This window comes from Dermacentor albipictus, chromosome 6 (genome assembly GCF_038994185.2).
Source record: "Dermacentor albipictus isolate Rhodes 1998 colony chromosome 6, USDA_Dalb.pri_finalv2, whole genome shotgun sequence".
NCBI classification, from domain to species: domain Eukaryota; kingdom Metazoa; phylum Arthropoda; class Arachnida; order Ixodida; family Ixodidae; genus Dermacentor; species Dermacentor albipictus.
In genome coordinates this window covers 57402041-57419658 of record NC_091826.1, presented here as the reverse complement: position 1 = coordinate 57419658, position 17618 = coordinate 57402041, and the positions used below count along the sequence as shown (strand labels likewise).

The following is a 17618-nucleotide window of genomic DNA, read 5'->3' as shown; positions in this document are numbered from 1 at the left end:
GTCAACTTTTGCAAAGTTATTATGCGCAAGAAAAAAAGTGATACGCGATAGTAGCGCACTACTATGCGAGCGAGTCTGACATATCGGCTCCGTCTATGTGCCAAATAAAAAAAAAAGTTTTCTCAGTAAGAAAATAAAAGCAAGACAATGGCACAATAAGAAAGAAAGTGAAGATAGCGCTCTTAAAGAAATTCTACTTTACTGAGTTGATTTAGTGCTTGAACGTCATCGCATTGATTAACGCGTTCATGAGTCTTTTCGTATGACACGTGCGTGAAAAAATTCACTGTACATGATTCGGAAGCCACATAAACTCTCCGTTCAGTGCTACAGAGGTATGCGTACCATGCCATGTTTCATGAATTGCCGGTGGATGCGACGCACTCCGACATACGTGCGAGCGAAACAGTACGAATATGTACTCTATTGACGCACGCACGCTTATACGGACCGCAGAGCTTATAATCAAAGACCGCGTGCCGTGTGTCCCTGTATGCTAATATGCTTCGCTCGGACAGGGGCGCGGCACGCCAAAAAAAAAAAAAAAACGACTGCGTGCACGGAGGACAAGAGTCTACACACTGCGCTCAGACCGCGCGTGCAAGGACGTGAGTCACCTACGCAGACCAAAATTACATATTGTTATTCTTCTTCCAGCGTTTTGTAACCGCCGCGCCGCAGTGAGAGGAGGGTACGAAGGCGCAAGACAAGCTTTGTAGACAGCCTTCACAGACTTCACTCAAGGCAGCACCTAATTAAAGCAGCGTACAAAGAGCTACGAAGGACGCCGTGCCATTGACGGGATTCAGCTGCCTTTTCCGGCACTGCCCACCGTCCAAGACCGGCTATTATGCCGGGGAAACAGCTTTCTTTTGTGCAGTGCTTCTTTCGTCGAGTCTCGTGTCCACACGACCCACTTCCACTCGAGGCCGTAACCCTCCTTTCCCTGGCCTTTTTCTTGTCTGGTAGCAAACTGCCGTACACGTAGCCCAAAACATTTGCACAAAAACTGTATACAATTAGGTACACACAGATGTTTGCGACATCTATTGACAGTGAAGTAAACTAGTTAACGTATTCTTTAGCAAAAGTTCTTCAAAATCTCTTTATTTTTACAGCTTAAGGAGGACAGGACAGTTAGTGAGTGCCTATAAGTTTGGTCTGTAATACGCTAGTTTTTGAAGTTGAGTTTTGCAACTATTACCTCGCTAGACTCGGCTTCTTCAGCGCACGCTTTGGTAGCCCTCCTCCCCGTTCCTACTGAATCGGAAAGGCAGTTTCCTGCGCACAGTTTCACCAAGGTTTTTAATGCCTACGTTAGTTACCAACTTTGCCGCTGCACGCAAAGACGTTCAGCCAAGCAGAAGAATGGCGCTGTAAGTCAACCACTTTTAAGACAGTTATTGGAGTGCGCGTGTAGCGCCAGTATCTTAGGTTACCGAAACAAAACTTGTTTGGAGCGGCAACTTCGTAAACTACGCCGTCTTTAGCAAGTGCCGCGTAAGGGCTGATTCAAATGGTTTGTGTTTAACTTCCGCAATAGGCTTGAGGCAGTTTTAGCGGACGGCAGACAACCGGCAAAATCGGTCTGTCTGCAACATTCGCTTCTTGGCGCGCTTTGGGAACGGACGTGGTAATTTTCCGTGCGTGGCTTCTTGATCAACCATGGCTCCCGTCCTCGGCTACTGGGACATTCGCGGGGTAAGTGAGACTGTCGCGGTGCCATCAGCTTTCGTTATAAGTAGTGCATGCTTTATCACCTTTGCATTTCAGTCTGCCGGCTTCTTGGCGGTGTTTCTGTCATTACTTTTTTTTATCTTTCCCGAAGACCCGTTCAGAGCCGGCCGGTTTCGCACGCCGGCCGGAGGCGCGCCATCTTCTTTTATTCAACTCGGCAGTGCCGTGGAGCTCGAAATCGGGTCATCTGCACTCTTGGTTCAACATTTATGTGTCGTTGCTGCCCTTGAGGAGTTTCGCTTGTGCCGCTTTGCTTTGTACTTTACTCATGCCTGAGCTTTGCTTTTGGATGATCGTTAGTGGCATCTTGAGGCATTTTTCTGTTATTAAAGTGTGCCGCGCATAAACGGCCAAACCACGTTTGAACGTTCAGATAAAATTTACATTATATCTCTGTAGCGCGGACAGCCTCGCTCTGCAAGCGGTTCTGTATCAGCCTAGCCCGCGTACTTTCGGTGAGCGCGTCATGCACGTATACAGCAAAAAACATCAATTCTATGGCAATGAGAAAACTGGTCACGAGCTGTTTTTAAAGGCGGGGTCGCGACGTTGCATTGCCGGACACATATCCGGTGGAGGCCGGCCCGCCGGCCGACCGACGCGGCACACCCATGCGTGCTCCTCAAAAGTGTAAGCTCTGCCTTATTCACACTTCGCCATGTCGTCGGACGTTAGCAACAGGTCGCAGTTCAAAAAAGCGCCTGCCTTTGCGGGCGCTGTAAAGTAAATGGCTTCTTTATCGCGACAAAAAGCCGTCCGGTTGAGTGCGCCCAGGTGTAACGGTTTTGTGGTAGTTCGAGAGAGAAAGATAGCGAGAGAGAGAGAAAGGCTATTTTGCTCGAGCAGCGCTTTTTCGAGATAAGCCCTGGCGGGCACGGGGTTCCACTGAGCTGGACAGGATGTTCGCGCGGGAAAGATAAAACTGTCGAGTAGCTCGTACGACGACTGAGGAAGGAGTAATTTTATTGTGTACCGCCAGTGCCTCCTCTATAAAAATCGCTGGTACCGCAATAGTCTATCGAGGGAATACCGGCGGCTGGTTTTCAGGAGCGCACGAACGACGATGCTGCACACGTGCGCCGGTTCATTTTCAACGATTCAGTGTAATTTAAGGCTGTCTTTATTTTTATTTTATTTTGCTGTTTTGCAGGTAGCGGGCGATAGGTTTTTAGAATGTCGCGAAACAAAGAGCTGCTAGACATTCCCTCCCCCCTCGTCGCTTCTGTAATGAAGTTTGCGCAGTTCCAGCTGCGACGCGTAGGCGATTGTAGCGAAATTTGCGTGGAGGTGCACCTTCCCGCTTCGACGCGCTCACATTATCGACAGCTGTGATTATACATAGTGAACTAGAGTGTAGATTCCCTGCAGGCTACTAGAATAGCTGAATGCGTCCGGTCGGTGCTTGAAATGTCGAATTTGCTAGCCCGCGTTGCCCAAATTCTCTGACTTCGCATAATTTATTCGGCAGCATCGAATATGCATTTAATTAACTTTTGCATGGTTTTTAAGCTGCTATTCAGGCCATCTTTTATTCCCGGAACTGAGTGCACCTGAAGTAGAGCATATACAATAACTCCAACTTCAGGCCATCTTTTATTTCAGGAACTGAGTGCACCTGGAGTCATAGAGTTTCATACATTTATTTAGAAACTCTATGCCTGGAGTAGAGCATATACAGTAACTCCAACTTGAGGAACGCGGCGTGCCCTCCGTGCGCGCCTGCTCTATCACGGCTCCCTGTAACCATGGCAACGGCTGCATGTACGCGGGAGAGGAGGAAGGCGCTTGTTTGTGGGAGGGAGCGAATCTGCCCACCTGCCAATTTCCTCCTCTGTCGGTGTGTGCGTAGGAATACATAAAAGCTGAAGGACATATCGCGTCGATATCGACAATCCCCGCCGTGTTTTCGTGCGGCGCACACACGCACACACACACGCATACACACACACACACACCAGCTATTTCTGCAATGACTAATGTTTAAATATTGCCCGTGGTAGACAGCACCATTCTAGTCCTTTGGCTAGCCTACTCGTAGAGGCAGATATTATTTGCATGAGAAATTTAAATGCATCGTCTAAAAATTAACAAAATTCACTATTAAAATTTGTAACTAATTACCTTATGTGACATGTTGCAATTGACATATATAGTTTGTGAGAGTGCAAGGCATTTCCACTTGCAAGGAATTCTATGGGTGGCATCATTTTCGAGATATGCACACCATCAAACTTGCTATAAAGATGCACTGTTCCACTTAACTTTAAGAAGACACTGTTTAGTACTTGAAGCACAAAAAGTAACTGAACCGCCAATATATTTCTTCACCAAGTTTGGGAATTAATATCTCGAAACTGGTGTCATTGTGAGAACTCATTCCAATTGAATCTACCTTATGAAATCCCTGGCTAAAATCTGTAAATGGCAATATGTGCCATAAAGTGATTAATTAGTTAGTCATTTTTGCTAATTTGTCGATAATGCATTTCTATTCCTAAATAATGTCTGCCTGTTTGGGGCAAACCTGCTCAAGGAGCATAATTGTGCTGTAGCACTCGGTGTGTATGTCTATATATATATATGTTTATTTATTTATTTATTTAAATACACCTTACAGGCCTCACATTGAAGTATTGAGTAAGGGGGGCAGTAACAGAAAATACAGACTATATGCTGCATAAAACAGTAGTAGTTTACATAACATAACCATAACTACAACTGAGGTGGAAAGGAAATAATTAATTCATGTATCACTAGTACAAAAGATAATATAATAAAGAATTAATCACAAGGCATTTTCCATCCAGTCACGTAATTTACAAAACCAGTGTTATACAATATTAAATATTAAAAAACAACGCTACTAACGTGACACTCAGACAGCATGGTAAACATAGTGATGTAACGGTACTAACACAACAATAAGGTGTCCCTGCTGTCATGCATTGTGTCTCTTTAAAAGACTGGCCATTCTACGTGAAGATAACCAAGTGTGTATTGTTCAGTTGAGTGGACTAGCCACCAGTAATATTTTGTTGATGCCATTCAGTTTAACAATTGGAATGAGCTAATTTTTTAATTACTGCTCCGAATGCTGTACTGTCAATGAAGAATTTGTAGGAAATCAAAAGAAACATGAGGCTGTCTTTTTTTTTAGGCTTCTAGCGCAGCTCAGAACGAGCAAAAAGAAAAGTGGAAGGGGTAATGAAAAGGAACGGGGAACAGGGTGGGTGCTAACTTCCAACTGATGGTTTATTTCGTGACTCGGAAGGCTACTTATATGCTCAGCGAACCATGTGACATGAAAACACCACCTAAAACCAAGCAACAAAACCAAAAGTAACCCAAAGCACCGTCAAGGTATCGTGCCATTGTGGCTGGGGCGTGACAGATCGCTCGCTAACTCTTTGCTACTCCTAATAACTTCTAATACATGCTTTCATTCTAGCATTTTTGCATGCATCTCCTTAATCTTCCTCCAAACTTCTCTATCTACCTTGTGCCGCTACCTATGTCTGTAACAGAACCAGTTGCATTAATCTCTACCCTGCTTTTTTTCCACCAACACTTTAAAGTTTGTTGCTTATTTCGACTGCTGACCGGTGTCCCTGATGGGTAGTAGCGCCATTTGGCAACGGCCACTGCACTGTGGTTTTCTGGGCAGAGCTTGTACCAAAGTCTCGGGTTATCGCCGAGTGCAGTCTCTCTCAATGTAGGTGGTTGAGCGTAATTTGAGCATTTTGTTTTGTTTTGCTTTCGCAGTTGGCACAGCCCATCCGGCTGCTGCTTGCACATGTGGACTCCAAGGTTGAGGACAAGCGCTACTCGTGCGGACCCCCGCCGGACTTCGACCGCAGCGCCTGGCTCAAGGAGAAGACCACGCTCGGCCTCGAGTTCCCCAATGTATGATGACTTCTCACTCGTTGCCAGTTCCACATTGTACAGGAAAACCCACCGCGGTAGCTTAGTGGCTAAAGCGTTGCACTGTTGAGCTACATGTTGATACTTGTTGTATTCAGAATTCGGAGTCTCCTCGCTATGGTGTGCCTCATTATCAGACTGCGATTTTGACACGCGAAAGCTCAGAATTTGTTTAACATTGAGGGGGGAAAAGATTGATTCCTTTTTATGCGTACTTTTGTCGCATAACTGTCGCTACCTCATTTACACCAAGGTAGCGTGCAACGCGCAGATATTACATTCATTATATCCAATATTCGTTATGCGCATATATTCTGATATCGGCGACAAACTTTATTTACTTTTTTATATCAGGTAATTTGTTCTTTCGTGTTCATATATCAAGGTTTAACTGTGTGCTCTTCCTCCTTCTAGCCACTAGAGCTTACAGGACATGATATATCTGAAAAAGGTGGATTCCTAAACAGCCTGGCCAAATGGCTTTTAATTCTAAGTTCCAGTGTGTAATAGCCCTTGCAAACTACACAATGACTTGTTAAGTTAGAAGAGCCGCAGTTAGAAGAGCCTGGACAGAGCAGCAATTAACATTTGTCATAAAACTTGGGTTCTGTAAGTTTTTTGGCAGACTGTACGTAGAGTGCTTGCTCCTAGGTATCACACGCATGCTTAGCATTATTGACAGGAGCACGCAGTCTTTGCTTCCTGTATCAAACACAAGAATTGGGGAAGGTGCGAAATTGTTTAAATGTCTCTTTATACGTGGCATCTGAGGAACTTGATCCCAGAAGCGACATTCTCAGCAGGCTGTACTGTGTCCAATCTCCAATTGCAGCTGCCCTATTACATCGACGGTGACGTCAAGCTCACCCAGAGCATGGCCATCCTGCGCTACCTGGCCAGGAAACATGGTTTGGGTAAGACTGCTCAAGCCCTTCTTCTTGCTCGCTTGGTGCAAAATTCTTTCTATTCCACGAAGCACTCCGATGTGTTGCCCGGTTCGAATAAGGCAAGTTCCGCAGAAATTCACAACGTAGAGAACGTTCATGAGAGTGAAGGCCGGCGCTCCACCTGAATTTTGAAGCAGCTAATTGCAGCTTCAGTGTGTTCAGGTTAGTCAGTGGCGTAGATATAATGGAATAGGCAGAAGGAGGTCCCAGAGCGCAAAGCTGTATGGACTGTATAAAGCTACATGACAAGCATTATAGCTTTGTGGTGTCTTCAGGCATGTGCAAGCCTTAAAATACTCTGTGGGGGTGTAGTGGCTATGGCAATGCACAACTAATGCCGAGGGCATGTGTTCGAACCCCATGCACTGCGACCGCATTTCGATGGACATGAGGATCAGGAATGCCCATGTATTGTGCATTGGGTGCACGTTAAATAACCCCAGCTGGTCAAAATTAAACTGGAGTCACCCACTACGGCGTGCCTCGTAATCAAATCGTGGTTTGGGCATTTAAAACCACAGAATTGAACTGAACCTTAAAATCCAGGGGTGTGCAAACGCTGATACTAGATTTCAAATCGAATATTGAATCGAATATTGGACAAGCTTTTGAGTTTTGTGCAAAAAGCTTAGTACTGCACATGCTCAGAAGACTCATAACATTACTTAACAAAAAACTTGCTAGCTATCAATAACTTGGGTACCTATGAATTGATATGCATAGTTTGTTCTACTGTAACTAAAGGGAACAACAAATTAGTGTGCCGTCACTGATAACTCGGTATATGGTCTGGAAAATGTTTTTTATTGATTGAATGTCTGTCAAATAGAATTAAGTGCCTTTTTCCTCTTAAGCTGAAGAACTGGCAAAGTTACCCGCCGTGGTTGCTTAGTGGCTATAGTGTTGGGCTGCTAAGCACAAGCTCGCGGGATCGAATGCCGGCCACGGCAGTCGCATTTCGGTGGGGATGAAATGCGAAAACACCTGTGCACTTAGATTTAGGTCCACGATAAAGAACCCCAGGTGGTACGAATTTCCGGAGTCCCCCACTATGGCGTGCCTCATGATCAGAAGGTGGTTTTGGCACAAAAAACCCCATAATTTAATTTAACTGGTGAAGTTGTCCTAAATAACAATGAGTTTTTCCGTTTAATAATGGACCTTACTCTGCTTAATGACAGTCTTTTATTGCTTAAATAGTACTGCTTTCCAGTTTTCTTCTCTTCCTCTCTTTCTTCCAGAAAACTGGAGGGTTTTTCCATCTTTATGGCAAGCGGTTTCTGTGGGTTATCGTAGACTCGTTTAGGCCAATCTGTGTGACAGAGAAAAAGTGAGAAATGGGCATCATGTCACTCGGCACTGCTCCGTGTGGTGGTCTGCACTGCGCGTCGACCGTGCTCGTTGCCAAAGCTATGAAAAGGGACTGTTGTGTGCCTATGAACGCTGTTCGGAACCAAAGCCCCTCTACACACGGTTTCAAGCGGCGCTGGTGCATGGATGGAGGGACCTTATTTGGAACGAGGGGCCACCGTACAGTATTTCGCAAAGATGGTGACTGTGAACATGCAGCTGTCATCCCGTGCACTCACTATCGCTGGTGAGGCGGTTTGCGATCACTGTGAATAGAGCTGCATTGATTTGGTAACTGCTTTTGTTGTCCCCTCTGTTCGCATGCATTGATTGTCTCGATTGGTCTGTTTGACCTGGTCGAACCTTGTACCGATGAAAATTGCGTGCCATAGGAACCCTGTGCACTGTCAAGGCACAGGCCACGACCAGTCCATTCAGTGAGGGTGCCGATATTCGGAAAATCGAATATCCGATATTTGACTCCCAATTCGAATTATTTCAATGTTTGCTATTCAATTCGAAGTCGAATACAGTGAAACCTCGTTAAACCGTAGCTGCTCATAGCTCGGAAAAAGTATGTAATAAACGGTAGTACTGCTTAACCGAAATAGCATGAGATCGCCCACTTACCTGTCAAAAACAGAACTCGGAGAGAGTGCGATGAAAGGGGAAAAAATATGCAGTATTTATTTACTTCGCGCTGCAAATGTGTTATTTTCGTTAGATGACGCGGCGGCCTAGCAGCGACGACAGCGGCCTCAAACTTGCTGAAGCTGTGAGCCAGCTTTTCAGCCAGCCCTTTCCTCTCGGCAAACACTCGCATGGCAGATTCCTTGTTGGCGTTGCATATTCTCCGTGTACAGGCGCGGCAGCATTGCAGAAGTCGCAGGGCACCTTTTTTATTGCGGGGTGCTGTTCTCGTCGCAACAATTGTATTCATGAGGCTGACGCAACGCGCAGCTTTTGCCACTGTCGCTAGGCGACACTTCGGCAACAGCAGAGGTAATGATGGCGAAAAGTTGCACCTCGTAGCCGACATCTCATTGCTGTCGCAGCAGCGCTGCTGAGCAACTTCTTTGCATTCCAAATGCCACACACCGTATTCAACAGTAGACCCATGTCGCGTGCGAGCGCCGACTTTTTGTCTCGTTCGATAGCACGAACAATGTCTAATTGTTCTTCTATGCTGAGCACCAGGCGTCTTTTTTATCAGTTCCGGCATGACGCAAGTTCTCGCTTCCATGACGCCAGAATGCTCTCTGGCATGGCGCCGAAATGATGTTGATATACAGTAGCTTCACGTGCAAATGCACAGGGCGCTTGGAGGCCATTGTTCTGATCTCTGAGGCTTGCTCTGCCGGGCCGCCCAATGGAGACGACACACCACCGTGTTTACATGACAAAAAGTGGAAACACTACGTGTTAACCAATACATAAGCAATAAGCTGGTACGGTTTGTGTATACAAAGCACATTATGTTCAAGGCCGCTGAGTCGGGGATTTGACTTTACTACTTTTAAAACGAAACGACCGTGTAAGTGGGTACAGTTTAACAAGGTTTTACTGTATTAGAGTATTTGCACACCCCTATTAATTTCTCCTTCACCTTCCAGAAGTGATGAATTAAAAGGAAAGGGGTTATACTCGCAAGTAATGCTTTTTCTTTTTTACACACCTATTCTGCCTTAAATGGTACATTAAGCAGTTTGGAATTTTGGACACAAAAATGAGAAAGGTGCAAGGCAGCAATGCGACCAACCGTGATTGCCAAATGTTGATGGGACAAAGAAATGCACAGCGTGTTGCTGACAAAACATTTTGGAAATGTGCTGTTAATTCAAATCTGTGTCAGCCAATGGGAAGGCTGTGTGGGCACATGCAACAGCAGTAATGAAATTGTAACGCTAGTTTTTATTTTCTCTTGCTTCTTTCGCTTTTGTTTTTGCGTGACAAAATATGGTGTTGCTGCTATCAATCTCTCCTCTTTACAATGGTATCAAGTACTATCAGATTCAAGTCTGTGGTTTTTTGACAGTAACAATATGGCGGCACTGCATTAATAGAAAGCGGCGCAGTCTGTGGTACAATGGCATCTCAAGTTGGCCATTCTAAATGCCTAGTTACCCTTAAAAGAGGTGGGCAGTCACCTTAAAGTGGTAGGCGACATTTTCCCCACTGCCCATAATAGAACTCGGAGTCAGACTAGCACTATGTGACTGTAGTCTTGCCTATTGCTAGCTTTGAAAACAGCTCATTAGAGTAATTTTGACATTGATGTGTTATGCAGAGGGCAAGACTGAGGCCGAGAAGCAGCGAGTTGACGTTGTTGAGCAGCAGTTTGCGGACTTCCGCATGAACTGGGTTCGTCTCTGCTACAACCCTGACTTCGTGAGTATATCGCTTTTGTTTTGGTCCTTAGCACAGATTTAGCAGCACCATTAGGTAACCGGCATTACAGGACATGTCCATCTCATTCATCCGAGGCTTGCACACTCCTACATGTTTGAGTGGTTTCGAGTAGCGGCTACAGTTGTACTACAGTTGTATTAAATGAGTAGACCATTTTCTACGTACTCATGGACGTCTTCGCATGTGTGTAGCTTTAATGCTGCAAGTCGTAATTATGGGACTTCTGCAAATTGCACGCTGCTCGGCGTAGCGTAGCCTAAAGGTGTGCTACTTCTAATGGCCATAACTAGAATAGCCAAGATTTCATGATTAAACTTTGCACGGAGCTGGGTGCAGCACGGTGCAGCTGGGAACATGCAGTCATAGGTGGTAATTGTCAGAATTGCCTGCGGCAATTGGAAGCGCCAGAATCGCTGCCCAGAGTACCTCAAGACAGCGGAGGGCGTGATGCACATTCCAGTGCTGGACAGAGGGCAGCCGAGAAAGCTGACAGTGCTGTTTACAATGCCACTATCACAGGCCACGACAAAACGAACTAAAGGAGTGGAAGAAGTTATGGGTGGAAGAGTCATGTGTGTGTAAGATGTGTATTGCAGGATACTTTATTTCAGTTATGCTTACTAAGAGTTTCCCAAGTGTTCCAAAGTTTCCCAGTTCTTTTTCTTTCTCTTAGTCTAGTTTTTTTTTTTTTTTTTTCCTCTGTGGTCACGTGTTATTTCAAAGGCCAAGTGTGACGAAATTGTTGACAGAATAAAAAATGAGTCAATGCATTGTGACAAGCCTGCAAAAATACATTCCAGATATCGAAACTTAACATTACACCTCGCTAGTCATGATGCAAAACCCACATTGTTGCGAACCAGCATGGCCCAAGTGAGGGACCTCCTAGAGGAGTCAGTGCTCATGGTACTCTATCTACTTCAGGCACTTCAAGCTTAAGATAAGAATGATGGCTCACAAATCATGGACCCAAAATCAAATTCTCTGGAACAACTGACTGGCTTTTCTTTGTCTGTCCCGGCATCGTGGGTCAAGAAACATGGTGACAGGGTATCTGTTATAGAAGCCATGAAAGCCGAATGAAATCCACACTTAACAGTTGCTGCTACTTGCTATTAATTTCAACTTTGGTTTTGATGTTCTTTCAGGAAAAGCTGAAAGGCGACTACCTGAAGAACCTGCCGGCGTCCCTCAAGGCTTTCTCAGACTATTTGGGAAGCCACAAGTTCTTTGCTGGCGACAATGTAAGTGTGGTCTATTGTGTGTTGCACATTTCAAGAAACTTAAAGGGGACCCCGACACAGTTGTGTAACAATTCTTGGTTATTCATTGTAACTGAGAGTAAATGGGCAATATAAAATTGCTGCCTATAAGCCCCTCCTAGCGACTGCCGTTTTCACATTACCGTATTTACTAGAAAATAGGTCGAGCATGAGCATAGGTTGACCCCTATATATTGTACTCTCCAAAGAGGTAAAAAAAAAAAAATTCAAAGATAGGTCGACGTATTAGAATCGCCGCGTTAGAATTCAGTGCAACCCTAAATCTGCGTTACCATATCGTCATTGGCACTTCAATATGGCTGCCTCATACACACTTCGAGCCTAGCTCCCATAGCTTCCTTCATGTGCTGTAGTACATGGGCTTAAGCATTAGTCCACCGTCTGTGTTCCCGTTTTCTGTGTTTGCTTTATCAGCATGAAGTGCCAAGTTCATCACGATGCCGCATTTCAAAGGAAAGTGATCATGTGTCCGGAGACGGGACGGAAATCGGGCCGCATTATAGGCATTCGGAGTACCCGAAACTTGCGTGAGGGACTAGCATGAACAGAAGGAGATGGTTTTCGCCAGCAAAGCGGCATGGTGGACCGAAGCAGGATATGTTGCGACGATCCACTTTGGCAATATGATTGCCTCGGCCCTATCTCGAAAGCGATCTGTAACGGGGACAGAGTCCGCTGCGTGCTGCGTTTTCGCCGCTTATAGTTCGCGTTGAAGCGAGAGGCAGCTGCTGCCACGCTTCCTCACTCCAGGGTTTTGACAGCGAGTTTCATGGTCATCGAGTGTGATGTGTTCATGTTTGCTTGTTAGTTTAGTTAGTACCGTACCGTACGGGTGCGCATTACTATCAATGTGCGTTAGAATCGGTTAATAAGGTGATTTGTTGCGTGACTGCGGCTGCGACGTATGGTATTGGCATGCAGGGCAGGGCATCTTGGTTTGCAGCCTTGGCCCTCGCGGCTCCGGCGACGGCTCTGTTGTACATTGGAACTCCGTTAGCTCACTACTTTTGCTTGCTTTGATTGCAAATTTAGGTCGAATATAGATCGATAGCTAATTATGGGTAACATTTCTGAAAAAGAAAAGAAAAGGTCAATCGATATTCGATGAACTACGGCAATTGTGGGGTGTCAGGAAGTGCGGCGCCATTGTAATTCGTCGCCACTCATTGTCGGCAAATTGCTGTACGGTTCTGCTGCAGTATAAAAAAATTCAGATACAAATTTTTATCGCACCGAATGCACTAAAGTTTTCCCAGCTTGCTGTCGTATGCGTGCAGTTTAACATGCAATGCTAAATCCATGTTTGAAATATTGATGTCATGGCCCCTTAAAATTCTTATTATCTTAAACGAATAAGTAATGCACCACCATTTGTTGTTTCAAAGTCTGGGAACCTTCAGTAGATAGAGGTGTGTGCTGAAACTCACTGTGTTGTGCTGAAAATTGAAATTCAGCATGTGCTGTAGCTTTCAAGCTAAGTGGCAGTGTTTATGTTAATGAAAATGCGTCATAATATAGTTATTTATGTGTCAGCTCTGTTGCTTATCGGTTGCTTATTGTGAACCATTTATAAACCAACACCATTTATGCTGTGGTGCGATGTGTGGTATTCGTATCAGGGCGATAGGGCTAATTTTGGCAATCAAGAAAATAGCCTACTCAACATCACAGAGAAAAAGTGCATGGTATTTCTTTTAAAAAAACCAAAGACAAGTAGCATATATTATTGAAAGAGCCTGTTTAAAATCTGTTTATCTACATTACACACCTTCCACCTTAACCACAACCCGCACACCTTAACCCCTACTGTGACTTCGAAGGCGACTTCTTTAGTGGCAGCGTCTATCTCAGCAGAGCTTAAGAGACATTGAATGCGTGGAGCACACATCATCTCTTGTCAAAGGCACCTCAAGATTCCCTAGGAAAATATTCAAGCAATAACCATATCTCACAATGTTTGATCACAGCATTTACCCGATTCTAATGTGCACTATTCTTTAATGAGAAAACTGGGCCGAAAATTGCTTGTGGGGTGAGATGAGACAAACAAAACTGTCTTCACAATAGTATTAGCAGTGCCAAGTTACCGTACCGAGTTACCGCCAAGATCCGCTTGCGAGCTCCACGCACCGCATACGACAACAAAATTTGGCCGAGATGTTCACAGCAGCATATGCTACCTGTGGACTGTTATTTCACCAAGCTCGAGGGGTGGTTCAGGGCCCCTATAATACAGTAAAGCCTCCTTAATTCTGATTTCACAGGACCGAAGAAAGTGTCCGAATTAACCTAATGTCAAATTATCGAGGGTATCAAGAAAATAATAAAGGCTTGCTGCGCCAATCGGCCTTCATTTACTGAATAAGTTTGCAGCCCTTGCTTTTATTTTATGCAGTCAGTGCAGAAGCGGCAATTCTCATCATCTCGTGACTGATTAGCATAGCACTCTCAGCAGTGAGGGCCTTACGATTTCCTTCACAGTGTGACCTGTCTGGCCATGGTGCAATACCCGCGTCTTCATCTGATTAGACGTGCTTTTAACCACCACGTGCACATCCCGAATATATTTTTGCCCGTGAACTGATCAGCAACAAATGAACGATCCATCGCGATGAAGCCTCTGTAGAATCGGTGAAGTGTTTCTGACTTTGCGCGTGCATTGCACTGAGCCAAAACGGTACTACTGCTCGCCGAAACTGCGGTCGGTATCAGTGTGATCATGCATGGTAACTGCACGCTTCCGAATTCACATGACCAACACACTCGCCGATTCAAAACAACTGCTGCTCGTTGCGACTGTCACAGTGAAAACTGCGGTCAACGCAATCATGAATGGCAACCACGCTGTTCTGAAGGCATGCGGCCAATATTCGCACTGGGCCAAAACAACGGTACTCTTTGCCATAACCGCTGCTAACGAAACCGCAGTTATGAAGTTCTGAAGCCATGTGCAGTCATCGCGGTGTCACGTGCAGTAGTAAACGCATAAATGTCCAAATAGACACAAAGTGTTTGGCGTTTCTGTCATTCCGGTACGGTTTCTGTTGATGAATGGCGACGCATTGTTTCAATTGGCCGCTACACTCTTAAACAAATTTACACCCTTTGGGTCGGATCTTGCCACTCAACACTAAGTCGTCTGTCTGTCTGCATTTACTTTTTTTTAACACTGTGCGCCCGGTAGTTCGAAGTCGCGAACGGCATGCCCATTATCTGCATGACGGAGCATTCTCGACAGGAAAGTAGCGAGCGCAGCGATTTCAAGGAAACACGAGCAAGACAGATGACTATTATGTGGCAAGATATGACCCAGAGGGTGTACATTTGTTTACATTTGTTTGCAGTCACCTTGCTTAGTGTCGCTTGAATTAACCGGTCTGTGGCCAAATACCTTGTAATTAATGAGTTTGATGCCATTAAATAATGCACGGGTCCTGTCTCGAACAAAGGACAAGTCCAGATTTTCTGAATTAACGAGGGTCGAAATAGTGAGGTTTTTGCTGTATTAGTATTTGCTTCTAATACTAGCTATATGAAAATTTTTTAATATTTGATTAGATATGAATATTCAATGCAAATTGAACATATTGCTGGCTGTGGGGCAGCAAGCACTGTTCATAGCGTTTCTTCTAATATTGTGCTGAATTTTGTGATTTCCTGCTGCTGGCGAATTTTTTCCTGTAAAGCAGGCTCAGTTACTGGACAGTGAAGCTTTGTGGGAAAGCCAGCCTCTCAGTAGCAAGGGGCATGGGTCACCCGGATAGTGGGGGTGATTGCAATGAAAGGGGATGTGAGAAGTGCAGTGACTTCAGCTGATGACATCAACTTCTGTGTGTGTGTGTCCACTTTTGCTTTTTCAGCTCACTTACGTTGACTTCATTGCCTATGAGATGCTTGCCCAGCACCTCATTTTCGCGCCCGACTGCCTGAAGGACTTTGCCAACCTCAAGGCCTTCGTTGATCGTGTTGAGGTACAAAGCATTGACTTTAACACTAAAGAATGTGGAACAGTGCTGATGTGTTGAGACTGTTTTGCATGTCAGGGGAGATGAACAACTATGTGGTTTTGCATTGCAAATATGCCGCTTGCAGCGAAAGGCGTCTGGGTACTATTATATAGCTGCCCATTTCCTGTCTGGGAATGGGACCTGAATGGTTTCAGGGGTGGGGCCGTGGTGGCCACATTTTGATGGGGGACAGTGCAGTCATATTCAAACCGTGCTATAGCAAAGCCGTGTCTGAGACGAAAATACCTTCATTATGCCTGATAATTGTTACAAGCCACCCATAAGTGTTGTTTGGCACTGATGTTTAAAAAAAATGTAAACAGATCCATGTGAAAAAAATGTAAATGTGATGCCTCCAGTGGGCTAGCGAAAGGAGTCTCCTGTCAATTTTGATAGCCTGTGGAGCGGTTTGCTGTGCCGATACGTGTGCACAGGAGCACTAAATTGTAATCATTTTTCTCAATCGTTGAGTCAAGCTGCTGGTCAAAATGCACAATTGCATCTTGAATGCGCTGTTGTCCTTTGCTCTTGCTGAGTGTTTGATATTTTTACTCCCAGAATACATATTTTGAGCTGCAAGCGAATAAATATTCGCTTCATTGTAGCTATATTTTCAGTTTAGTTAAGCAGTGTAATAGTTGCCAAATAAATTATGGCACACGAAAATATTATATTTGCGTCATTATATTTGTGTTTGCTATATTGAGGTTCAACTGTACTTAGTTGCACGTTAAAGATAAGGAATCTAAACATATTTTCAGTTTATTAACCACAACTATAGCGCCAATAGCACTTCACTACAATGTTCCTGCAGACCACTGTGCAACATTTATGTGTTAAGATCTCTAAGGTAGTTTTTTTGCTATATATTTAGTGTAAGAACACGGAACTGTGATAGGAGCAGTAGAGAATGTGTTCGTGAACCGCTTTCCTTTCCGACAGGCTCTTCCTCACGTCGCGGCCTACCTGAAATCTGACAAGTGCATCAAATGGCCCCTCAACGGTGACATGGCCAGCTTTGGCAGCAGGCTGCAGAAGAAGCCATGAATAAACATTCATTTCTTGCGTTTCGAACAAAATTTGCACAATAAAATAAGCATCCGAGTTTTACTCCTACATGCCTTTGCTAAATTTTTTCACCTGTACAGTTGAACATCTTGTATTGAATGCTCGTCGTAGTGCTTCCGCTGCTAGTCACGCTGCTTTGAGCTTTTAGTGTGCCTCATCTCTCTTGGTTTGAACAGCGCTGTCAATGTGGCGTCGTAATGACGTCGAAACGTTTGCAGTAACACTTCGCAAAGCTCGTTTTGCACCAAGAAAGGTCTTGGTTTGCGAGAAAATTGTGTCTGAAGAGTCCAAAGGGCTTTTTCGAGATTCAAGTGTCCCACCACCCGACCGGGGGAGTGGTGATGTTGCATACGCCATCACTACCCCTTTGCTGCCGTCGGTGAGTAAAATGGCACCTGACAGATGGTGGCGCCGAGCCAAGACAGAGCGGTGGATTCGCCGCTGCAGCTGCTTTTTGGTCAAGTGCAGACCGTGTGGGCATCCTGTGACATCACATGGAGTTTGAATACTTTGCAACGTCCAATTGAATGCCGCTGAGTGGTCCTTCGAATTGCGAACTCCTCGTGGGCAAGCGAGTGCGTTAAGACACTTCGCTAATTTTGATTTGGCCTTGCCAAGGTGCAGTTAGAACATAGGCGAGAGCTTGCATGGACAGGGAACATGTGGATAACACAGGCTTGCGAGAGTAAGGGTGCTTTGGGAAGAGCGACAAAAGTTGAGCAATGACCTTATACATGCCTCGACAGACCACTGTTGTCGGAAGACGTTATTTTGGGCCCTTTGCCAGACGTTAAATCGAATTTTATGGCCATCCAGGCCTTAACTTTTTAAATTTACAGGCCTGGACTGTAGGCTTTGAGTAGACTAAATTGCTTGCTATATGTTTGACATCGGCG

The 17618-nt window shown here is 45.0% G+C and overlaps 1 protein-coding gene across 1 annotated transcript; it reads left to right on the top strand.

The window, feature by feature from the left end:
* Positions 1–1541: 1541 nt before the first annotated feature.
* LOC135896138 (glutathione S-transferase Mu 5-like) lies at positions 1542–16770 on the top strand. The gene is made up of 7 exons (XM_065424497.1): positions 1542–1701; positions 5500–5640; positions 6491–6572; positions 10243–10343; positions 11513–11608; positions 15508–15618; positions 16597–16770. Exons 1-7 carry the CDS (start codon positions 1666–1668, stop codon positions 16699–16701), a joined length of 672 nt encoding a protein of 223 aa, XP_065280569.1. The 5' UTR covers positions 1542–1665; the 3' UTR covers positions 16702–16770.
* Positions 16771–17618: the final 848 nt, after the last annotated feature.